This window comes from Muntiacus reevesi, chromosome 17, assembly GCF_963930625.1.
Source record: "Muntiacus reevesi chromosome 17, mMunRee1.1, whole genome shotgun sequence".
Classification (NCBI taxonomy): Eukaryota; Metazoa; Chordata; class Mammalia; order Artiodactyla; family Cervidae; genus Muntiacus; species Muntiacus reevesi.
Window position 1 is genome coordinate 48,996,064 of NC_089265.1, and position 25,979 is coordinate 49,022,042.

At 40.8% G+C, this 25,979-nt stretch overlaps 1 protein-coding gene and 1 non-coding gene across 4 annotated transcripts in view; both read left to right on the forward strand.

Annotated features, from left to right (window-relative positions):
* The window catches only part of PCSK5 (proprotein convertase subtilisin/kexin type 5), a 498,339-nt gene extending 479,165 nt beyond the window's left edge, over window positions 1-19,174 (forward strand). For all 3 annotated transcript variants that reach the window (XM_065908244.1, XM_065908247.1, XM_065908246.1), the window contains 3 exons: window positions 8,513-8,613; window positions 10,373-10,559; window positions 16,114-19,174. In XM_065908244.1, coding sequence (XP_065764316.1) covers window positions 8,513-8,613; window positions 10,373-10,559; window positions 16,114-16,514 — 689 coding nt within the window. In that variant the 3' untranslated portion in view covers window positions 16,515-19,174. The remainder of the gene's footprint in view (window positions 1-8,512; window positions 8,614-10,372; window positions 10,560-16,113) is intronic.
* LOC136148794 (U8 small nucleolar RNA) lies at window positions 1,340-1,475 on the forward strand. Its single transcript, XR_010659565.1, has one exon. It is a non-coding gene; the product is annotated as a U8 small nucleolar RNA (small nucleolar RNA).
* Window positions 19,175-25,979: the final 6,805 nt, after the last annotated feature.

Genomic DNA, 25,979 nt, shown 5'->3' on the forward strand with positions numbered 1-25,979 from the left:
CATTTCTCTGCTCAGATTTCTTTCTCCATTCCTGCTATCCTGATTCTTCATTCTAGGCATCTTAGATGATTTTCCGAAACAGGCAGAACATCACCCAACTCCGGTCTTGCTACTCCATACCCAGGTCATCCCGTACAATAAGTAATGCCAGCGCAATCTTTCTAAAATTCAAATTTGCTCATTTTTCTCCACAGTCTGACACAGAATATTATGGTGAATTCCTCTCAACATTTCAGAAAGAAATACCTCCTATGATGTTTTTATTCTTAAAATGTATTAGATTAATATTGACAGCTGGTAGGATACATTCAGAAAACTAAGATCATGGCATCCAGTCCCATCACTTCATGGAAAATAGATGGGGAAACAGTGGACACAGTGGCTGACTTTAATTTTTTGGGCTCCAAAATCACTGTAGATGGTGATTGCAGCCACGAAATTAAAAGACACTTGCTCCTTGGAAGAAAAGCTATGACCAACCTAGACAGCATATTAAAAAGCAGAGACATTACTTTGCCAGCAAAAGTCCGTCTAGTTAAGGCTATGGTTTTTCTAGTAATCATGTATGGATGTGAGAGTTGGACTATAAAGAAAGCTGAGCGCAGAAGAATTGATGCTTTTGAACTGTGTTGTTGGAGAAGACTCTTGAGAGTCCCTTGGACTGCAAGGAGATCCAACCAGTCCATCCTAAAGGAGATCAGTCCTGGGTGTTCATTGGAAGGACTGATGTTGAAGCCGAAACTCCAATACTTTGGCCACCTGATGCAAAGAGCTGACTCATTGGAAAATACCCTGATGCTGGGAAAGATTGAGGGCAGGAGGAGAAGGGGACGACAGAGGATGAGATGGTTGGATGGCATCACCGACATGATGGACATGTGTTTGGGTGGACTCCAGGAGTTGGTGATGGAGAGGGAGGCCTGGCATGCTGTGGTTCATGGGGTCCCAAAGAGTCGGACACGACTGAGTGACTGAACTGAACTGAAAGATACACTCCCATTAACCTTTCAAAATCATCTTGGCTATAACTAGCTCTTTTCCTATATAAATTTTATAATCAGTCACATATCATTTAAAGAATCCCTTGGATATTAATTAGCATTGCACTGAAATCCATCTTTACAATCCAGACATCCTTATGAACATCGTATAGCTATCTCTTCAATCTATGCACTCACTTTTTCTCCTGATACTTAAATGTTTTCTATCTTTAAAAAGTAACTGAATTCTTTTCTCAGTCAGTCCTCTTAGTTTATGGTCTCAACTCTCCTTCCATATACCTTGAACCTGGAACCACCCAGAACCACTCAGCAGCCACCAAATAAGATCATCACTTTCATCGTCAGGTAGGATAATCCTTACCTGTTCCTCCTTTTGGAGGGCAGAATAGAACATGATGATTGGAGCTCGCATGATTCGTGATTAACGGCTCTGCGTAATCAGGACTTGCAACACCCTGATTGCTCCTATCTGAAAAAAAAAAAAAAAAAAAAAAAAAAAAAAAAAAAAAAGAAGATCATCACTTTCATACCTCCATGACTTTTGTCTGTGCATTTCTTCCTCCTGGAGAACAACACTCTATTAACTCTCCAGTTAAAGACCCAGGTTGAATGTCACCTTCCCTGTGAAACTTTACTTAGTCTTCCCAGAAACCTTCCTTCTTCCTAATTTTACAGTCACAGATGTTTTTACATTACATTTCAATTAAACATGTCTGTCTCTCTTACTAATTGTAAGATCCTCAAATCAAGGACTGGACCACATTCACTTTGTAGCCCCTATTTCTAGTCTAGAGTATCATACACAGTAAGTTTCCATTAAGTGTTTACCAAATGGATGAATGAATAGAAAACAAATAAACTCTAATGTCTTTTTGCAAATCAAAAAATGTCAGGCACTCTGTAACCAACCCATCCTCCGTTAAGCTCTCAGACTGATCTTTCTACCTGACTAACACTATAAGGACGCCTCTCTGCTTAAATAAGACTCTCCATTGATTTCAGGGTAGAATCTTCACTTAGTAGCTTTGCATAGACGTTCTTCATGAGACTCTGCTCATAGTCACCTCTCACCCCTCCTCCTCCTCCACCATCCTCTAATCCAAGCACAATTCGTTACTGTAAACCTAAGCCAACCATGCTGCTTCTCCTTCTGGAGTTCATCTCCGGCCTGTTTTGTCTGGCTACCTCTTTTAGACCCATTAGAGTCAGCATTGTCTCTAGAAAGCCTCCTGTAACCCGTCTCCACTTACCTGTGTTGGTAAGCACTCTACAATCATTCACCTTTTTATTTATGCAACCCTTACGCAGCAGTATGACCCAGATAATGTCAATCCAACTGTCAACAGGAGAAACAGGTTCCCTGCGGTCGAAAGGGCATATTTTATCATTGCTTGCTTACTTTTTTGTCTCTCTTTCTCTAGACTGAGGTCCTCAAAGGCACACAGTAAGGTGTCTTGCTTACCTTGGCTTCTCCAGCACTTGGCACGGGAACGGCTGGCAGCGGCAGCGGGCTGCCTCAAGGGCTCTGCGGGCGATGGTGGGGACCTCAGGCCGGGGCAGCAGGGGTCTGGTTCGCAGGCGGAGCCCCGCGCCTGCCCAAGGCCCGGGTTACGGTAGCAGCTACCGCGGTCCTCGGCACACCCAAGGCGGCGGAGCTCTGCGCTCTGTGCAGCCTCTCCTCAATCCGTCATGACCGTCAGCGTGCCCTGACAGCCCCCCGCAGCCGAGGCGGCCAAGAAGTCCATCTCCACCCGGGAAGCGATGGAGAAGCTGGTGCGCATGGCGCACACCGGCTTTCCAAGAGCACCGCAGGCCTGGCCTTCAAGGGGGAGGGGGACACACGAGAGGTCAGTTCTTTCCTGGCCTGCCTCCAGGGCGAGACCATTCAGCTCAGCAGCTCGCCGAAGTCCTCAAAGTGAGCACGGCCGAGTTCAAAATGGGTTTCACCTCCCGCCACGACTGGGACTCCTCCACCTGTGATGGAAGGAGTGATGGAGACGCGGCCGGGAGAGGCCCACCACGATGCCCGTGGCAGCGCGGGGCTGCCCGGAAAACGGCTCCTCCTGAAGGAGCAGGGCTCGGAGAAGCTGGGCCAGGAGGTTCTGCTCGAGGAGTCGAAGTCTGAGGAGATGCGGCAGGTGACCCCGGCTGGGAGGAGAGGGCCGGCCCGAACCCCCACACCTTCAGTCCGGGGGACCCTGGACCTTGAGGCCCAGAACGGCTCGTCTTCTTCCCGGCCGCGGGCGCCTGGTACGGGGTGATGCTCACAATCATAGGCCAGGCTTCACAAAGCCGCGGTTTCCTTTGATTAGACCAAACACCCGAGCGATGCCTCAATTAAGAGCTGGTTCCTCGAGCGGCAGAAATGTCTGCAGCTGAAACAGCAGACAGAAGAGCGCCAGAGAGGCAGAGGCACGGGAGCAGAGCAAAAGGAAAACAGAAAGAACTGGAGGAGCTGGAGAGAAGGCAGAGAAGCTTCTGCATGAGCGAACAGGAGCAGAGGGGCCGGGAATTCCATCAGAATCTTTCTAGAAGCTGCAGTAAAGGAGCAAAATGCTGCGAGGGGGAAAAAAAAACAGAGAGAAAGGAAACCACAGGAGGAGTCTGCAGCCCATAATGCTGATTGCGGGGCGGCTGAGCCAGGCCAAGGTACCGCCCCGCGTGGCGCCCACGTCTCCATCTCCAGCGTGGACCGCCTCTTCCAGCTAAGATGTAACCTGTGGGGTTTTTTTTGAAACCCCCAGCCACGGCCTCCCTCCTCCTTCTCTGGTTGCAACCGTCACCCCCAACCCCCCAAAACTGTCTTAACACGAAGAGGGGGAAAAACTTGGTTTGAGGGCTCGATACAGTTTTTGTCTTGTTTTAAAGTAACTCTAAGTAACATAAACATTAAATTACTCATAGCTAGAAAGTGCTTATAGGCCGGTGGACAACCTCAACTATCCTGGGAGTGGTCATGTGCTATAGTAGTCCTAGAATTTTATTATGCATCTCACAGAGTGCTGTGTCACTTCTGATCAATAGAAAGATAATCTAAGCCAGCTATATCTGTTTTTTTCATAGTCACAGTTTTAAAAAGAAACAAGTACAATTAATAATATATTAACCAACATACAAAAATATTTAACATATTGTCAATATGAAAATTATTTTATGGAGAAAGCAATGGCAACCCACTCCAGTACTCTTGCCTGGAAAATGCCATGGACGGAGGAGCCTGATAGGCTGCAGTCCATGGGGTCGCACAGAAAAAAAAAGAAAATTATTTTAGATTATACTTTCTTTTTTTTGTACTGAGTCTCAAAATCTGATGTTTATTTTACATTTTTGCACAACTCAAATTGGAGTAGCTACATCACAAGGGCTCAATAGTCAATGTATGGCTGCTGCTGCTGCTGCTCCTAAGTCGCTTCAGTCGGGTCCGACTCTGTGCAACCCCGTGGTCAGCAGTCCACCAGGCTCCTCTGTCCCTGGGATTCTCCAGGCAAGAATACTGGAGTGGGTTGCCATTTCCTTCGCCAACTGTATGGCCAGGAGCTACCATATTGGACAGCTCATTTCTAATTTAGAACAGTGGTTTCAGATTATACTTTAGCAGTAGGCCATCTTCTTCAGATGAAACCTTTGGCTGAATCCTATTATGTAAATAATCAGGGCAGAGCTGCTGAGATTGAAGCAGAACAGGATATCAGAGCCCCATCTGATGCCCCCATTTGTCCCCTCCCAAGCACTTTCAGGCAGTTCTTGAGGCAGCTCCATGAATCCATAGCATACAGTGGTACCCATTCTTCACTCATCTACAATTGATTTTAATCTTTCAAAGAATTACCTCCCAAACAAACTGCATTTAAATAATCATTAATTTGTGTCCCCTTTTTATTTCCATTTCAGAGGCATGTATAGTTGCCGCTCAGAACTTTTAATCAGGATCAGATAACAAATAAGAGATTACAGTGAATTGGGGGTGAAGTGGGAGAGTAGTGGGAACTTTGCATTGTCATTGGCCCTATGATAGTAAATATTGACGTTCTGTGAGGTTTTTTGGAAAGTTGAAGGTAGTACCTCTGCTGCCACAGTTACTAGATATGTGAGGCTATCATTCCATTTAGGATTGCCAGGTAAAACACTGTATTTTAATTTCATACATGTAAAAACACAAGTCCCAGCTCCCTAGTTCAGTCAGTGCTACTTGGGGGAGGAGAAACATTTGTTAATAGTTTCTAATCAGGATCAGGCAACCATCATTAGGTGAGTTAATGTCTCTTAACATCAGTCAATCAAAACAGGGCAACATCAGCTTTTTAAGAATTTTGTGGGGATTGGAAAAATCTTTAGTGATGTCAGCACAGTTTGAAAAAACTATAAATTTCTTTAGTTGGATTTGGGATTTCCTGAGTGAATTAATGATGATGGTTTGGAGCATTCCCAGGCTCAAAAATTCACCAATACCTTCAGATGATGGTATACTAGTCAGTATTAAGAGAGAGGAGCTATCAAACCATAAAAAGACACAGAGGAAACTTAAATATCTATTAGTGAAAGAGGCAGCTCTGAAAAGGCTTCATGCTGTATGATTTCAACTATGTGACGTTCTGGAAATGGTGTGGTTGTTGGGGGGGGGGGACGGTGTGGATAGGGAGAGATGAATAGGCAGAGCACAGAGGATTTTTAGGGTAGTGAAAATATTCTGTATTATACTAAAATGATGGATACATGCAATTATACCCTTGTCCAAACCCATAGAATACTCAACACAAAGAGGGAAACCCAACATAAACTGCAGACTTAGGGTGATTATGATATGTCAAAGAAGGTTTATCTTTGTTTAAAAAAAATTCCATTCTGGTGGGTCATGTTAATAATGGGGAAGGCTATGCATGTGTGAAGGCAGGAGGTATCAGGAAATCCTTGTTACCTGTCAAAGATTTTGTTGTAAACCTAAAACTGCTCTAAATGAATAATAATAGTAAAGTCTTAAAGTTCATCAACACAGCTTCCCTGAGATTGTATTCCAGGGATGACGGGCCATAGCTGGGTGAATCTTAAAGCCACTCTGAGTGTTTGTGCCTCCCCTCCTGTATTTGACGTGAACCCCGAGTATTCCTGGTCAATACTTTCTGTCTTTGATGTTCATTTCTTCTGCCATCCTTTCTTCACCTGCCACACACATCCTTTGCTGGTTAAGGAATCTTTGTGCTGCCTTCTGATTTTGCAATATAGAGATTACAAAATGTGGGGACAAGTTTTCTCCTGGGTTGTAAACTGGGTGAAAAAACAAAGGATGAATTCTTTCCTTCTTAAAGTGTTAGCTGTCATACTAAGAAATGAGGGTGCATAAAGGGTACAGGGAAAATCTCCCACTCTAAATAAGTAATTTACCAAGTAGATTGTGTTTCATTCACATTTGACTGCCCAATAATACTAAGCTGTTACAAAATACTTAGAAGAACTGAAGGGGATGGGGAAGGACAACCTACTAAGGACCAGGATGTGTCTTTTCTGCACCATGTTCCTTTATAATTAGCTCTTTCCTTGCCTTCATGCATTTCACTTTGTATTTATCCTCCACACAAAATTGTTTTATATAAAAATCCAGGCTGGTTAACCAAAGCCTCCTAAGTCTCTCAAGCTGCCTCTCTTCCAGTGTGGAATGACACCATAGACAGACCCTGGGGTGGCTCTGCATTATTGAATTCATCCCATGGGGGTCAACCAAGGGAGAGCAGATGGTGAGCTGTTCTGAATTTTAGGGAAATACCAAAACTGTCTTTATAGGTCCCAAGGTTCCTACAGATCCTTCAAAGCAATGATAAATGTAAGGTGTTAAACTTGGAAAAAAAATTAGAAAACATTCTGGAAATTAACAAACTGCCTTTTGCAAAAGACACAGAGTACCCTAAGTATGCAGATTTTGTAACAAATCAGTGTAGGCGATGTAAATGGAGTCCTGGCTTGTCACCCAGAGGTGACAGGTAGTACCTTTGGGAATTTCCCAGAATCCAAGCCAAATTGCTCCTGGCCTCCAGGAAAATGTAAGCAAACTTACAACCCAGATTTTGTGACCTAACCTTTTACACCCTTTCTTCCCCCTCTGTTAATTTCTCCTACCTTTAATTTCTCTTCATAAAGGAAAAAACCCCACATTTTTGTGTTTTAAAATTGGAGTAAGACACTGAAGATAAATTTTAGAAACCTGGCGAGGAGGAAGGAAAGAAGTAGGAGAAGATTGATTCTTTCATCAGAGACCACAACTGTGTTCCAGAACATGAAGGAAATTCTACATGAAGCTGGAGGGAATATAGAAATAGAATGGCTTTGAATTTATATCACTATAGGCAGCCCCCAATCTAAGAAGTTTGGTAATAAAGATTTATTATCTGAGCTGTTGTTCAGAACTCAGAATTCACTTTTTCATAGAAACATTATAAATGATCGAGTTCATAGATCAGATATGAAAAGTAGATTGAAATCCATAGTGAATTTAAGATGAGGACTCAAGGTTCTACTTCGAGTTCAACTAACCACCCATTACAATATTTTTCTAATGGAAAGATCTATAGATCACGTTCCAGCTCATGGTATCAGGCACATTCCATGCCCCATCGTCTCCCTGCTCTTGTTTCTCTTTCTAATGCAGTGAACTAGAGCTCAGCTCTCCTGTTCCCAAACTCTCTCCAGAAGTTATCCCTTGCTAACTGCATAGAAAGAAGTGCTTGGGTTAGTCATTCTTTGGGTCTCTGAATTAGGAGAGAAATGTATTACCTCCACTGGAAGCAGACTTCCTCCACTTGGTTCATGTGTGAAGGCAAGTAGTATGATCAAAGATCACTGCACTGTCAGTCAACAAACCTGTTCTAACTCTTGACTCAGCCATTCTCCATGTAACCTTGACTGACGAATTCACGTGTCTGGGCATTAGTTTACATTTATTTAAAAATTAAATAAATAGAATGTCAAATTTCTGAGAAGAGAGTTTACTGCTTTCTAGAAAATTTCAAAGGAACCTATCATGACAATGCTCAAAATTAAGAACTACTGGACAAAATGATCTAAACTTTTTTAACCCTAGCATTTTAAATTGCAAGTCTGGTGTTATTTCTTAATTAGGAATTGTCCATTCATGATTTACTCATCAAGTTTTGGAGCCCTTCAAATCACTCTCATCCTCTCTACTAGTTAAACTATAAGCAGAATGATAAATAAAAACTATTACAAACTTTTTACATGATTTGTCATTCTCTGATAAATCTTTTCTTTTGCTGTAATAAAATATCTGTCATCTCCTAACCCATAATTTTCCAAACTGAGAGTTTATGTTGATTAGACTAACTGGATAAGTTTTAGGTCTTTACTTGGTGTCTCATAGATTTTGTTTTTCCATATCCTCAATCATTCACCTTTCTGCTTCAAGTTATTTGACGTGTTCCTTGCTCCTGTTTCAGATCCAAGAGAGAAATTGAAATCTAAGGTCAGTCTCATAACTTGGAATCTTTCTTTTTTTTTTCTTTCAGGGAAAGGAGCATTGAACTGCTTATCCTGTGTGTGGAGTTACCACCTGGTGGGAGGACTGTGTACCTCGGACTGTCTTGTGGGGGAGTTCAGAGTGGGAGAGGTACAGAGCTGGGTGTGGTGTGCCTTCAACCATTGCTGCAGAGGGACGTGAGCTAGTTTCTGCTTGTCCTTTTGGGCAAAGTCCAAAAAAGTCATAAAATCGCTATACACACTATAGCTCAGGTTTAATATTTGTAAATCTTCTACCAATGCATTGTGGAATAATGGCACTACCCATCTGTAACCTTAATTCCAATCAAAGGAGCTGAGAAAACCTGAGAGAAATAATGGAAGTTATTTAATGAGGACACCAATATTTGCTCACAACCCTAGAAGTTTCAGGTCTACATAGGAATATTATGCCAGAAATAAGAACTGTCTTCTCTTCTCCCCCTCTGCTGACTAACCTGAAACATCTGAAGAATGTTAGAACTACACAACCAATGTTGGTCCTTCACCTCCTCCCTTCACAGACAATCAAGAGAGAGACGTTTCATTTGCTAGCCTAGAAACCATGAATTCTGAGTCCACTTTTTTTTTTAATTAATTTATTTTTTTACTGAAGGATAATTGCTTTACAGAATTTTGTTGTTTTCTGTGAAACCTCAACATGAATCAACCATAGGTATACCTGAGTCCACTAACTTCTTGATTGTGTTTCCAAACTTTAGAAATTAAATAAATGGTAAAACTCACATGACTAGGCATATTCACATATTCACTCTCTTTAAATTCAGATAAGAGCCCTAAATACACTTTGGAGAAACTGAGAATCTGAGAGGTTAAATACAGTACACTGATAAAGATTATACAAGTTGTAAATAAGAAAGTTGGGATTAAACCCAGGGGTTCTGACTCCTAATCCAGGATTTGATGAAATCTCAGCTGAGAAAGCATCTTATCAGCACTTGGAACTTGCCAAACAGTGGCAATTTTCATTCCTTCTTTTTCTGCCTTCCAAAGTGCAGAAGTGAAATAAGAAGGTATGTTCCCTCATCCACATTTTCAGCACCAGTGAAATGAAGCAGCCTATTGGGAGGGAAGTCACTTTATTTAATCTCTCAACAATCTTTCCACTGATATTTCACTGTGTTAGCTAAACAGTCACAATTTATATTATCCTAGGGCAGAGGCACACAAAAATCTGAATAACCACAGAGGCCGGGCAGATCATATAAATGAGTGAAGAGTGCTGGGTAAAAAAAAAAACAAAAAAACAGTGCAAACTTGATCATAGGCAGAGTATGACATTTCATCTATGTGTTGGTGACATCAGAGCACATTCTGAGGATTGTATCAAGGAGGAGAGCGCAAAAAGGGGCCACTGCCACTCAGCTCTATCTGTGATATGGGAGTGATGAATCCAGTGTTGATAAGTCTGATAGTTTTAAAAGAGAAACCCGGAATTGACTTAAGTGTGAAATATCCCAATTTTCAAATGTAGGCAATGAGGTCAAATTTTTTTTTTCAATTTTTTTAAAACCATGAAATCCAATTGAGTATGGACCAAACAAAACTTGTCCTTGACCAGGTACAGCTCATGGCTGTCAGGGTGTAACCTGAGCTATCCTAGAAGCTTGTTCTCTGTCTATTATCACCAGCAGATCTCAGAGGAAAAGCTCAACACTGGCTCCATCGAGTGCAGACAGCTGGTTCTGGTCTTTCACCCAGAAGAGTTAAAATGGACCCAGAACAAATCACCTTTCTGCTATCCCCGACCTGCTCCTTCCTTTATCCAGAGGAGAGGGAACCCCCATCTGGGAACTCTCAGTGTCTGTTAATTTCTCCACACTCATAAGGAATCTGATTGTTCTTAACAGGGGGAGAAATTTAACTGTGAGAAGTGCCACGAGAGCTGCATAGAATGCAAGGGCCCCGGCGCCAGGAACTGCACCGTGTGCCCTGCCAGCCTGGTGCTGCACATGGACGACAGCCGCTGCCTGCGTTGCTGCAATGCCTCCGATCCCACCAGTGCCCGGGAGTGCTGTGACTGCCACAGTACCGAAGGTGAGGGGAGGGGAAGCGGGTTCTGCAGAAGCAGAGGAAGGACGTGTCCTCAGGATGCTCACAGGAGCATGAGGGGGAGAGGGATGGGACGTTTCAGAGGACCAACAGAGCTGCCTTTTTTTCTAGGGACTGTTTAAATATATTTTTTAATTGAAGTACAGTTGATTTATAATGTTAGTTTCTGGTGATTCAGCAAAGTGATTCAGTTATATATATGCGTTTCTGCTTGCTCAGTTGCTTTAGTCGTGTCCGACTCTTTGCGATTCTATGGACTGTAGCCCAGCAGGCTCCTCTGTCCATGGGATATTCCAGGCAAGAGTACTAGAACAGGTTACCATGCCCTCCTCTGGGAGATCATTGTGACTCAGGGATTGAACCCATGTCTCTTGCATTGCAGGCAGATTCTTTACCACTGAGCCATGGGGGAAGATATGTATGTTTTTTATATATATAAAATATATATATTTATATACAACATATAGTCTTTCATATTTTTCCAGTATGGCTTATTATAAGATAAAGCTACCTTTTTACTGAGTGCTTACTATGTGTCTAGTATATTTGGAACTTTCTGTCCACTATTTAAGTAGATATCACCAGTCCCATTTTACTGATGAGAAGCCTTAGGTTCAAAGGATTTGATTAGTGTGCCCAAGTGTTTCCCTGCTGGCTCAGACAGTAAAGAATATGTCTGCAATGAAGGAGATCTCGGTTTGATCCCTGGGTCGAGAAGATCCCCCTGAAGGAGGGAATGGCAACCCACTCCAGTATCCTTGCCTGGAGAATTCCGTGGACAGAGGAGTCCATACCAATGTTAAGAGACTCATGTGAAATTAGAATATGGGTCATTTGCACTCAAAGCTAGCATTCTTTCCACTCCTGTGCTGCCTCCCAGATTCAAACGCAAACAGGTCTAAAGTTTCATCTTTATAAATTTATAAACTTTATTCCCTTTGTTTTTTGGGGGTTTTTTTGGGGGGAGGGGTTTCCTTTCTTAGGAAAAAAGGAAAAGAATCACCTATCACAGAAACTGATGCCAATATTATCTTGATTCTGTTGAAAAATCATTCTGTGGAAGTCAGTTCAAATCCAGGGCTCCCATTAGAGACTTAAGACATTTTAAAATTGAGTTTTTATTGAAGGCTTTCTTACAAAACCCAATTTACCAATTCCAACCCCCGAACTGTCTCCCCACCCCAACCCCACTTGTATAGATACTTGGTTCTCACTGGCTACAAGCTTAGAAAGGCCACAAATGGAGTGATATCTTGTAAAAAGAAAAATATAAATTCTTTTTTTTAAATTTATTTTAATTGGAGGCTAATTACCTTACAATACTGTAGTGGTTTTTGCCATACATTGACATGAATCAGTCATGGGTTTACATGTGTTCCCCATCCTGAACCCCCCTCCCACCTCCCTCCCTATCCCATCCCTGTGGGTCATCCCAGTATACCAACCCTGAACAGCCTGTCTCATGCATTGAACCTGGACTGGCAACCTGTTTCACATATGATAATATACATGTTGCAATGCTATTCTCTCAGATCATCCCACCCTTGCCTTCTCCCACAGAGTCCAAAAGACTGTTCTATACATCTGTGTCTGTTTTGCTGTCTTGCACATAGGGTTATCATTACCATCTTTCTAAATTCCATATATATGCATTAGTGTACTGTACTGGTGTTTTTCTTTCTGGTTTACTTCACTCTGTATAATAGGCTCCAGTTTCATCCACCTCATTAGAACTGATTCAAATGTATTTTTTTTAATGGATGAGTAATATCCCATGGTGTATATGTACCACAGCTTCCTTATCCATTCGTCTGCTGATGGACATCTAGGTTGCTTCCATGTCCTGGCTATTGTAAACAGTGCTTCGATGAACATTGGGGTACACGTGTCTCTTTCAATTCTGGTTTCCTCGGTGTGTATGCCCAGCAGTGGGATTGCTGGGTCATATGACTCATTGGAAAAGACCCTGAAGCTGGGAGGGATTGGGGGCAGGAGGAGAAGGGGACGACGGAGGATGAGATGGCTGGATGGCATCACCGACTCAATGGACAAGAGCTTGAGTAATCTGCGGGAGTTGGTGATGGACAGGGAGGCCTGGCGTGCTGCAATTCATGGAGTCATAAAGAGTCGGACACGACTGAGCGACTGAACTGAACTGATAGCAGTTCTATTTCCAGTTTTTTAAGGAATCTCCATGCTGTTCTCCATGGTGGCTGTACTCGTTTTCATTCCCACCAACAGTGTAAGAGGGTTCCTTTTTCTCCACACCCTCTCCAGCATTTATTGTTTGTAGACTTTTGGATAGAGGCCATTCTGACCTGCGTGAGATGGTACCTCATTGTGGTTTTGATTTGCATTCCTCTGATAATGAGGGATGTTGAGCATCTTTTCATGTGTTTGTTAGCCATCTGTATGTCGTCTTTGGAGAAATGTCTGTTTAGTTCTTTGGCCCATTTTTTGATTGGGTCGTTTATTTTTCTGGAATTGAGCTGCAGGAGTTGCTTATATATTTTTGAGATTAAATCTTTGTCAGTTGCTTCGTTTGCTATTATTTTCTCCCATTCTGAAGGCTGTATTTTCACTTTGCTTAGAGTTTCCTTTGTTGTGTAAAAGCTTTTAAGTTTAATTAGGTCCCGTTTGTTTATTTTTGCTTTTATTTCCATTACTCTGGGAGGTGGGTCATAGAGGATCCTGCTGTGATTTATGTCGGAGAGTGTTTTGCCTATGTTTTCCTCTAGGAGTTTTATAGTTTCTGGTCTTACGTTTAGATCTTTAATCCACTTTGAGTTTATTTTTGTGTACGGTGTTAGAAAGTGTTCTAGTTTCATTCTTTTACAAGTGGTTGACCAGTTTTCCCAGCACCACTTGTTTTGTCTTTTCTCCATTGTATATTCTTGCCTCCTTTGTCAAAGATAAGGTGTCCATAGGTGCGTGGATTTATCTCTGGACTTTCTATTTTGTCTATATTGATCTATATTTCTGTCTTTGTGCCTATCCTATACTGTCTTGATGACTGTAGCTTTGTAGTATAGCCTGAAGTCAGGCAGGTTGATTCCTCCAGTTCCATTCTTCTAAAAAGAAAAATACAAATTCTTAAAACATTCTATAGTGCAAAAGCATATCATTTCTTTGGGATTTAGCTACATCATGGCTTGTCAAAAAAAGAGACATGATATTTATGGGAATATGTCCATTTATAAAAAAAGTAAACCCCAGACCCCAAACCACTACTAGCCTTTTCTGTTTTATTTTTTATCTACCTTTTTACTTCTAAATATCCTCTTTCCAAAAACTAATGATTTCCTCCTTTCAGCAATCCTGCCTTCATGAGCAGCTGGTTTTCCCAGCTTTTCACACACATCCACCTTCAGGGTCTGATTGCCTATTATTCATGCTGTGTCATCTAAAAATAATAACCCTCAATACATTGATGGCTTCAAATGAAACCAGAAGTGTGTGCATGTTGGATGTAGAGTTTCAGCAAGCCTTTTACAACTAAGAACTACTTATTCAGCTTTCCTGGGCTTTCTGTAGCTCTTGAAGATTCACCTGGGGCAACCCTGCAAAAGACTAAACACTCTTGATTACCTGCTCATTCTTTACTGAGTCACTCAGCTCCTTCAAAGAAGAACCCATATCACAGAAACTGATGCTAACTCTCCAGGCCTAAGACTGGAGGATAGTAAAACAGGATTGTATATGATGCCCTATTAATTGAAACAACCTCACAAGGTCTTTTATTGGGTCTCCTGTCTCAGACAGGGTTTATCACAAAGTACCACATACAGAGGGCTTCTGAGGTAGCTCCAGTGGTAAAGAATCTGCCTGCCAATGCAGGAGACACAAGAGACATAGGCTTGATCCCTGAGTCAGGAAGATACCCTGGAGGAGGGCATGGTAACCCACTCCAGGATTCTTGCCTGGAGAATGTCATGGACACAGGAGTCTGGCAGGCTATGATCCATAAGGTCACAAAGAGCCAAACACGACTTAGCAGGCACACACCACACACAGATTGCAATCCTTATTGCTTATCCTTCCTTCTAGTGCTTTAATATTTCCTCCAGTGGAAAAATTCTGTTCTAGTATATTAATGATAAAAGTAGTCATGATGGTATTGTTACTTTAGGAGATGAAATTCTGTTTGATGGGCAAAATCCCACGAGGATGAAAGTTAGGATAAAATTAAAAAAAAAAAAAAAACTTATCACTAGCAAAAAAAGAAGAAAAGAAACACATAGTGGTGATGATGATGAATCACACCTAATTGGCGAATATATATTAAGCACAAGTAATTAACCCTAAAATAACTGGCACAGTATTATATTCATTAAGCTAGTATACATAATGTACCTAGAATCTCATAAAACATCCTGAGGGCAGAACTAGTTGGTTCAAAAAATATTTATGAAAAATGTACTGCTTTATTTAAACTTGTACCTCCAATAAAGCCTGCTAGTTTTCCTTTCTAGTTCTTTTATACTCTCACACTCCCATTTGGTGGGTTAAAGAATAGAAAAAAAAAATTAGGTAAATCATACCACCTGAATAAATGAGTGAAAATGAGTTCATCACTGAGTTATGAAACTGTTTTGGTTGCTCCATGTTCTCAATTAAGTCATCGAAACCAAGGATGATGAATGATAGAGAGGTAGAGCTGTCAGCTTCAGAAATCTTAGCTATGATAGAAGAAATCTATCACTCAATTTGGCAGTCAGAATTTAAAGATGAGAGGGAAACAAGAATTTAAACATGGTAGTTTTCTTCCTATCAGATAAGGTCCACAGGATGTCAGAAAGTAAAAAAAAAAAAAAAAAAAAAATTGCCAGTGTTTTGCCCTACTGACTCCAGACAGTAGCCTAAAGTAAGGATTCCTGGGTTTGAATTCCAATCACTCCACAAACAACTTCTAACCTCTGACGATGTCATAATTCACTTTCTCTCTGTGGGTCTCCGTTTCCTCAACTATCAAACAAGACTGACCTGTGATTTCTATGGCCCCACACAGCAATGAGTCAATGGTTTTATAAATAATCTGTTCCTGTCTTTGAATAATAGGACAATCCTGTTGAATCAGGTTTAAATATAAACCTGATTTAAAGCTGGGGGAAAGACTCAGTCTTAGAAAAAGCTAAAGTTGAAACAGAGATAGAACATTTAACAATAACTGCAACCTGGTCCAGAATGGAATTTTTCTCTCAAGAAGGAAAGAGAAGAATCGATTTGGTAAGGTTGGACCCTTGATGCCTGACCCATGAGGTGTGGGTATGACGGGGGTCTCCCTTTGGTCCTCAGAGTGACCTTCACCCTAGAAGAGTTTGTTGGTGTCATCTCAGATGGGCTGAAACTCTCCTGGAGTACATGCAGCTGTTCTGTAGAGGGATATGCTCTCTAAGGAAATCAAAGACAGTGGTTCTGCTATTTTAGATTCAAAAGATAAAGGTGAAACCCTTAACTTCAGAAACTAATTTTCTCCATTCCATTTCTTCTCTTCCACCCTTCCCCTCTGTCCTCTTCCTTTGGGATCATCTTCCAACAGATGAGTGTATCCTTCAAGCAAGTGAGATTGAGCCTGCAGGTGAGCGTTCCAAGACAGCCCTGTTGATGACTTCCTCCATTATGCTGGTGCTTCTGCTCGGGGCAGCTGTGATTGTCTGGAGGAAATCTCGGAGCAGAGCCAAGTCAACAGAAAGAGGCGGCTATGCAAAGCTGGCTGAACCTAGCGTGTCTTACTCCTCCTATAAGAGCAGCCATCGTGAGAGCTTTGAAGAGGATCAAGTGATTGAGTACAGAGACCGGGAGTATGATGAGGATGATGATGATGACATTGTCTACATGGGCCAAGATGGCACTGTCTACCGGAAATTTAAGTATGGGCTGCTGGATGATGACAATGAAGATGACCTGGAATACGATGATGAGAGCTACTCCTACCAGTAAACAGAGGCCATGCCCACCCCGCCACATTCCGCTCATGGGCATGCATGTGAGCATTACAGTGTTGGATTTTATCCCAGCGTGCCAGGCTGACGTGAGGGTGTTTGTCTTCTTAACCAAGAATCCAACTAGAGATATGAGAGTGCTGAAATATTTTGTTCTTCTTTTGGATGGTTAAACTCAATTAACCATAATTATTCAACCATGATTGAGAGACAAGGATAAAATTTGGAGGAATTATTCTCAAAATAGTATCTCAAGACATAAAACATAGGAAGTTTTTTTTTAAAAAAAGTGAAATTTTTGTGCAAACCATTTCATGTGATTAAAAAAAAGAAATAGACCTATAGAAATTCTGTTTCTCAGCTGCATTTGCTACCTTTTCAATTTCTGATATTTCCGTAATTGATTTTGGGGGATGAGGAGACAAAAGAACTGTTTGTCTTAGGGGATTTTCCTCCTCTTTTAGTTCTCTTGGGGCAGAGATTTGTTCCTTAAGAGACCACTAAAGAAAGTTCTCCTCCTCATGCCATTTATACCAATTACTCCAGCTCACCCCTGAGTAATAGAGACCACCTCTGCTGAGGTTGATCAGGATCTATTTATAGACAGGAGAAAAGACATGAGAGGTTGCTTCATAGCCAAGGAAGCATGCAACCTCCATGCCTTGGTTCCTCTGCAGTAGTCCATAGTTATGATGATTCTAGAGCAAGCTCAGGCAGGAGACTGGTGACAGCAAGCCCAGGAGGAAAGTAATCACCATTTCTAAGAATGGTCAGTCTTACACTCTCATGATTTTTCTAAGGGTGTTTCTGGTTAGAAACAACAGCTAAAACATCAAGTAATAAAAGAAAATTGGCAATGTTAACCTAACATAAAATGGGATAAAATGACAAAAACTTCAGACACTCTTTAAAAAAAAAAAAGGCTTTAGCTACTAAATTAAAGAGCTTTTATGAACAGCCCATCACAGAACTGTGGGCTCGCCACAGAAAAAGTTAGAATGGAGTCTAACATGGAAATTCCCAACATCCTGCTCACCAGCTTAATCCAGCTGCTCACCAGTCTTCCAGCACTCTTCATCTCTATGACTTTTGTTTCTAGACATCCTAGGCATCCCTTTTTCCATCCTCCTGTCAAGTATACTCTTGGATTTGTGCACACAGGACAGTTTTTCTGCAGGCAATACAGAGAAGAGCTCCTGCTAAGTGAAATTAAGTAAGCAGGGTTTTATGTATTTCCTTGGCAAAACAGAAGTGATTGGCAGTCTTGGGAGTGAACCACCAGAAAGAGATACTTTCAGATAATGAGGACAATCACACACAAAAATAAATGTATTTCACACTATGTACTAGGTACCAAGCTAGATAATTCCTTTTAAAAACTCACCCCCATTTAATATCACTGTAACTTCTTAAGGTTGGTACCATTATTACTCTTTTTTTAAATAGGAAAGCCAAGGCTTATGAAAAGTTAAATAGCCCAAGGTCACAGAAAGCTTATCAAGATTTAGGGAAAAAAGGATGACTCTAAAATGTGTGCTCCTAAAAACTATGCTACACTGACACGAAGTAGAAAAAGAAGCATCCTAAATCTAATAAAGGCCTATCTTACTTTATGATATGGCAATGCTATTATCTTTCCTGAATGTGTACATTTTCTTTTTTTAAAAAAACATATCACTGACACAGGAAATCTCTGTAAAAAAGTCTTCAGTTTACTGAAGGCCTCTGTGTTTCTTTAAGGGAAAGTTCTTAAAACAAAGATTGGCAAACTTTCTCTGAAAAGAGCCAGATAGTAAATACTTTAGGCTTTGCACAATTATCAGCTCTGCCATTGTGGCATGCATGCAGCCAACCCACAACAAATGGGTGGGCTGTGCTCCAAGAAAACTTTATTTATGGACACTGAAATTTGGATTTAAGATAATTTTCACATATCATAAAATAGTATCCTTCTTTTGATTGTTTTCCTCAGTCACTTAAAAATGTGAAAAGCCATTCTTGCCTCAAGGCAATAAAGAAACAGGTGATGGGCCAGATTTGGCCAAGAGACTGTAATTTGCTGACAAAAATTCCTAAGACACCATGTATATCACAGACACATAAGATATGGTCCAAAAAATTTTGATCATTTAAAATCACCCCCTGAAAACCTATTTCAACCCTTTATAGATCCTTTTCCAAATCTTAGAAACAAATAGAAATACATATAAGATAGCCATCTCATCATGGAGAATGGAATGGCAATCCACTCCAGAATTCTTGCCCAGGAAATCTCATGGACAGAGGAACCTGTAAACTACAGTCAGTGGGCTTGCAAAGAGTCAGACACAACTGAGCAACTGAACGTGCATTCACCAGCCGTTTTATCAATGGAAGAATTCCTCATCGATTGTTGTATAATTGGATTGTAGCCTATGGAAATAAGTAATTTTGTTTACACTGTGTTGTGCATCTTCCCTGATAATTCAAAACTCTGATAAACTGAGTGACATTTCTTTGTGTAGCCTGGAAATCGTTTCCCAAGAAAATTCTGTCTTTAGGATACACAATTAAGCATTAAATGAGGTCAAGATGACCTTGAAAACTAAGAAAAATTGTGTCATTATTCTCTGTGATCCTAAAAAGAAGGCTCAAACTGTATATGGGTACTTTGACATCTTTCCTTCTTTGTTCACAGTTAGGCCATATTATTCTCAGACTTCTTCTGATATTCCACTAACTACTATCTAAAGAGATAAATATGTGTTTGGAAAACAAAGTCACCTTTTGGTTTTCTGTTTGCTAATAACTTGGAAATATTGAGAATCCTCATAGACTGGGAATACACCAAGAGGCTGGGCAAGAGCTTGGAAAGTTCTAGTTCATAGCAAGTAATTTTAAAATTTAAAATGAAATCAAAACCAGATAATGCTATAGTGGCTAGCTTATTAATGAATTACTTCTGAGGAGATGAGTCCTGGGTGTTGGTAGGACTGATGTTGAAGCTGAAACTCGAATACTTTGGCCACCTGATGCGAAGAGCTGACTCATTTGAAAAGACTCTGATTCTGGGAAAGATTGAGGGCAGGAGGAGAAGGGGACGACAGAGGATGAGATAGTTGGATGGCATCACTGACTCAATGGACATGAGTTTGGGTGGACTCTGGCAGTTGGTGATGGACAGGGAGGCCTGACATGCTGTGGTTCATGCGGTCATAAAGAGTCGAACGCGACTGAGCGACTGAACTGCACTGACTTTTTATGTGATTAGTATTATGCTTTACCAAGTAAGAGTACAAAGCAATGAAAGTGCTTCTTTCCCCTCCCTTTTATCTTTCTACTTCGAATGACTGAGTTAGTCATATCAATGATAAACCTTAAAAATCAAATTCAATCTGGCAGTCCCATCATCACTGGCTCAATTAGGCTCTTAGTCTCTCTCATCTGGACCTTTACTATAAAACTTCTCCTGACTTGTTGCTGAACTTCAGTCTCCTTCTCCCAATTTATCTACCCTGCTATCATGATCATTTCTAAGTTCTATCAGATCATCACATTCAGGGCTCACCATCACCTACCTTGATTATAACATTCAAAATTTTGCAAGATGTGACTACTGCCTCTGTCTCCAATCTTAACATCCAGCAGTTCTTGGCCCCTCCTCATTTCCTAGCCTCTCCACTTACACTCAATAGTACTGAATTGCTTCTAAGGTCTCTAGGGTATATCTTGCTATCTTATATCCTTGGGCATACATTGTTCACTCTCCTTGGAACATTCTACCGCCACCCCTACTTTGACCTGGGAAATTTCTAACCATTCTTTAAAAATCATATTCCCTTATAACCTCTCTTGGGAGCCCTTCCCTGACCTTCTTGAAGAAGGTTAATCACTTTATCACTTCTCTGCTACATATATACTATGTGCAAATAGTAGTGTGCTTTCATATCATACTCTGTTATAACTGTTTCATTTACATCTATATCTGCTAAGAGACTGGGTACTTCTTGAGGTCACTACTATTTTCTTTCCAGAACCTAGCACAGGGTCCAGCACTTGATAAACAACCAAGAAATATTGATGGAATTGAATGTTAAGAAGACAGGACTCATAAATATGAAGTAATCAGGCAATGATATAGACATATATTATGCAGTCCATTCCTATTTAGTCTTGAGTGTAAGTGATAAGGCAGGTGGTGCTGTTGATCCTGTCAGCTAAATATGAGAAGTATGAGATAAACACAAATTAGACCTTGTTAGGGGTGGCTTCGTGGGAAAAGGACTCATGCTTGGATCTGATTTGAAAAAGAAAAGAGGATGCAGAGTGTATTCCTCAAGGAAGGCACTGGAGTTAATAGTTGTTGACCTGGCCTTTATGATAATTATAATAATGTTTATTCACTAAGTGTGTGTTAAGAATTTACCACATTCTAGGCACTGTTTTGGAAATAACAGTGAGTGAAATCAATCAAATCTTGGACCTTAGGAATTTGCAGTCTAGTGGGGGAGAAATAAATAATAACACAACTACCATTTTTGATGCCTTCTATGTGCCAGCCACTATCTTGGGCCCTTTTCTCATATGACCTCATTTAATCCTTACAGCACAAATGCTGTAGAATAGGAATGTGCTCCCTCTTTACAGAGGGGTTGTGATGGGGTGTGAGTGGTCCAACTGGGATGTGAGTCTAGAACTTTAGTCCATCTTCCTTCTGCTGTACCACCCTGCTTCTAAGGGAAGACAGAATATGGCCTTTGTCAGTAATCCCTGGATTTCATTTGGGATTTTTTTTTTTAGCTATATGGAATTTGAATCGTCAAAAAGTGATGCCAGGGAAGCACCTGTGGGATCCTGCAGTTCAGGTGCCTAATTTCACCTAGAGGCATAGTGTTGAGGGGTAATGAGGAAAGAAAGAATTTTAGGTAATTGTGCACATTAACTGGGTATAAGTCCAACTATTAAAAAGTATTCATGAGAAAATAAAATACAATTTTAAAAGATAAAAGGTATTCATAAGAGATTCTACCACATAAAAGAAAAAAAATTCAAACATTAAGAATTTCCAAACATGGAAATCAGAAGGGCATCAAGTGGGGAGAGAAGACTGCTATTTAGAGAAACTGGAGATCAAGATTTTAGGTGCTGAACACAAACACCCGACATGGGAATAGACCTTTTAAGATCTGTTCAGAGTTAAGGAGGTCTACTTCAGAGCTCATGAAAAAAGAAGCTGCTTAGGGTACCACCCATTTGAAGGCTGAAGTTCAGATGTCATCAACTGAAATAAAGAGTAGCCTGCATTTTACACTGAAATGTAAGAACTGTAAATAGATTGTGTTTCAAAAGGAAATATATGAATTCTATCAGTGAATGCTTGGCATAGACTCTGGGTCTAACTAATCACCACACATAAACAACATCTGATACTGAAGAAGTGAGATCAAAATTTGAGGCTGTATTTGGAATTTCACTTTTAAAGCCTCCTATGTCAACCTGGGGAGAGTGAAAAAGCTGGCTTAAAACTCAACATTCAGAAAACTAAGATCATGGCATTCGGTCCCATCACTTCATGGCAAATAGATAGGGAAACAATGGAAACAATGACAGACTTTATTTTCTTGGGCTCCAAAATCACTGCAGATGGTTACTGTAGCCATGAAATTAAACGACACTTACTCTTTGGAAGAAAAGCTATGACAAACCTAGACAGTGTATTAAAAAGCAGAGACATTACTTTACCAACAAGGTCTATCTAGTCAAAGCTATGGTTTTTCCAGTAGTCATGAATAGATGTGAGAGTTGGACCATAAAGAAAGCTGAGTTCGAAGAATTGATGCTTTTGAACTGTGGTGTTGGAGAAGACTCTCAAGAGTCCGTTGGACACCAAGGAGATCAAACCAGTCAATCCTAAAGGAAGTGAACCTGATTATTCATTGGAAGGACTGATGCTAAAGCTGAAGCTCCAGTACGTTGGCCACCTGACGCACAGAACTGACTCAATGAAAAGACCTTGATGCCAGCATCAAGATTGAAAGATTGAAAGCATGAGGAGAGGCGGATGACAGAGGATGAGATGGTTGGATGGCATCACTGACTCGATGGACATGAGTTTGAGCGAGTTCTGGGAGTTGGTGATGGACAAGGAAGCCTGTTTTAAAAAGTCATAAGGTAAAAAAAGAGTTGAGGAATGAAGTCTGTTTTACTCACTTATGCAGTCTTAGTTACCAACATTAGGTAGAAAGGCCATTCATTTATTTATAGAAATGAAAATCATTGCATTTGAGTGTCTTTGGAGCTAAGGGTAGAACCTTGAACAAGGTCCCACAGCCATGCTTAACTGTAAAGAAGGCTTGAAAACAAGAATTGGTATAAGGATATGAGATTACTGTGACGAGTTTAGCACAATCATGACTAATCTTCAGGGCTTTGCCACCAGAATGAAAGCTTTCCATCATTCAGAAAGAGGAGGGTAGGACAGAGTAGCTGTTAGGTAGCCTGATAAGAAGACCTCTCTGACAAAAGTGTTCATTGATAAGAACTGATCCTAGCCAGCAAGGGAAATGATGTAAGCCTTGCTAAAATATTAAGTGAAAAAGAAATGTTTGTACAACAGAGAATTATAGCTAATACTAGAGCAGAACCAGATTGAGGTCTGGAGCATTATCATCCCTGTGACTAAGTTATTGTTATCCAGGAAGGCTCTTTGTTGCCCAGAAGTGTGATTCTGGACCTGATAAGCTGATCCTTGAACAATCTGGGTTTGAACTGCCTGGGCTCACTTACAAGCAGATATTTTTCAACAGTAAATACTAGAGTACTGCTGTGTTTGGTTGAATCCCCAGATGTGGAGGAACCACAGATCTGGAGGACCAACTGTAAATTACACCCAGATTAAACCCTAATGTTGTTTAAGGGTCAACTATCAATTCTGCCATGTCCTTTAGGCTTTTCATTTTAAATGATAGAAAAGTCAACCCAAACTGGCCTAAATACAAAAGGAATTTATTGGCTCATTTAATCAAAAAGGTCTAGGGCTAGGGGTGAAGTCAGGTACTGCTAGAAATGTGGCTCAGACAATGACATCAGGTACAGGTTTCTCTCCATCTCTTGCCTGTCTTTTGCTGTATCAGCTCCATCCTCCTTGGAAGTCTCCCTCATATTGACAACTTGAGGGCCTGCAATATCAGACTTCTCGTCCACTTCCAGTAGGAAAAAGTCCCTACCTCCGATCACATCTCAGGAAAACTTCTGTGCTATCACGTTGGCTGGGAAAAGGCATTTGCTAGTTTCCAGGTATAAATACTCCACCTGTGGCCAATTTCAAGCTTCAAATGTGATGTCAATTAATTTGCAGTTGGAAGAAATGTAAAGAGGGGAAGCATTATATAGCATTTCTATCACACAGATGCATCAGATTCAATAACCTCAAGAACACAGCTAATAGCAGAATGTAAAATAATTAGGAAGTTATCAGGTCTGCTTATTTGTAACCTGAGTTTTTAATATAGCTTTAGTAGAAAGTCTTATGACTTAATTTTTTTAGTAATAGCTGTGTCTGAGTATCTACCAACTGATTCACAAGATTTCTGACAAATTAACAACTGGGTTTCTAATCTGGGACAAGGCAGCTTTAGCATTCCACTCTTCTTTTTTAGGTAGAATCTTTTCTATGATTTTTTTCTTTCTCTCAATAATAAGTATCTCATCAAGAATTTTCTTTTTTTCCCACAAGTTCCCCTACTCTAATACTCTCAGAAGACAAAAAAATAGTAATAATAGTGATAGTATAATTGTTATTATTATGCTCATTTCCACAAGCAACCAAAGAAAAGCAAATTTAATCAGTAATGTCACAGCAAAAGCTGTTTTAATTATAGCATATAATTCTGAAGTTCTGTCCACTGCCAGCGATAGTGACATGGACAATTTTGTGTATTACTTGGTATAGGGTATGCCAATATATCATTTTTTTTATTCCTGCATCACAAACTGCCACAAATTTAGCATCTTAAGATAACATTCAGGACTTCCCTGGTGGCCCAGTGATTAAGAATCCACTTGTAGTGATTAAAAGTGCAGGGACATGGGTTCAATTCCCAGTCTGGGAGGATCCCATCTGCTATGGAGCAATGAAACCCACTCGCCCTAGAGCCCATGCTCTGTAACAAGAGAAGCCTTACACAGATGTACATAACAGACTTTTGGACTCTGTGGGAGAAGGTGAGGGTGGGATGTTTTGAAAGAACAGCATGTATATTATCTATAGTGAAACAGATCACCAGCCCAGGTGGGATACATGAGACAAGTGCTCGGGCCTGGTGCGCTGGGAAGACCCAGAGGAATCGGGTGGAGAGGGAGGTGGGAGGGGGGATCGGGATGGGGAATACATGTAACTCCATGGCTGATTCATGTCAATGTATGACAAAACCCACTGCAATGTTGTGAAGTAATTAGCCTCCAACTAATAAAAATAATTGAAAAAAAAAAAAGAGAAGCCTTTACAATGAGAAGCCCATGCACTGCAGCTAAAGAATAGCCCCCACCAGCTGCAGCTGAAAAAAAAAACAAACCTGTGTGCAGCTGCGAAGACCCAGCACAGCCAAAAATAAATAATTTTTAAAATTAGCATCCATTTATTATCTCACAATTTTATGAGTCAGAAGTCCAGGTGGGCTTGACTGGGTTCTCTGCCTGAGTCTAACAAGGTCAAAATCAAGGTGTCAACCAGGCTGGCTCTTACCTGGAGGCTCTGGAAAAAAACTGTTTTCCCAGGTACTCAGATTGCTGACAGAATCCAGTTTCTTGTGGCTGTAGAGTTGAGGTTCCTGCTTTCTTTTCTGGCTGTCTGCCAGAGGTCACTTGGCTCCCAGAGGTAACTCTCTGGGTTTGTGCATGCCCTCACGGCGTGGCCCCCTTCAAAGCCAATATCCATACATTGAATCCTTCTCATGCTCTGAATCTGATGATCCCTCTCATTACCAGCTGGAGAAAACTTTGCATTTAAAAGGCTCATGTGATTCCTCAATTAGGCCCACCTGGAGATCCTCCCTTTGGCTTTAGTGTAACATAATCACAGGCATGATATCTTATTGTATTCAAGGTCCTGGGGATTAAAGCGAGAAATCTTGAGGCCTTGAGGTGTTATTTTAGGATTCCTCTTACTATAACCAAAAAAATTCTTTTACAAATCAATTTAACAAAATATGTAAGTCATTTCAATGTGTGTACTATTTGAATTCACCAATTCCCTGCTAGGAAATATTATAAACAGAACCAAAGCATTAAAAAATCATCCTTGTTTATAATTTAAAACTACAGAATTCTAATTGCCAACATTCGCTGGATCATCAAAAAAGCAAGAGAGTTCCAGAAAAGCATCTATTTCTGCTTTATTGACTATGCCAAAGCCCTTGACTGTGTGGATCACAAGAAACTGGAAAATTCTGAAAGAGATGGGAATACCAGACCACCTGACCTGCTT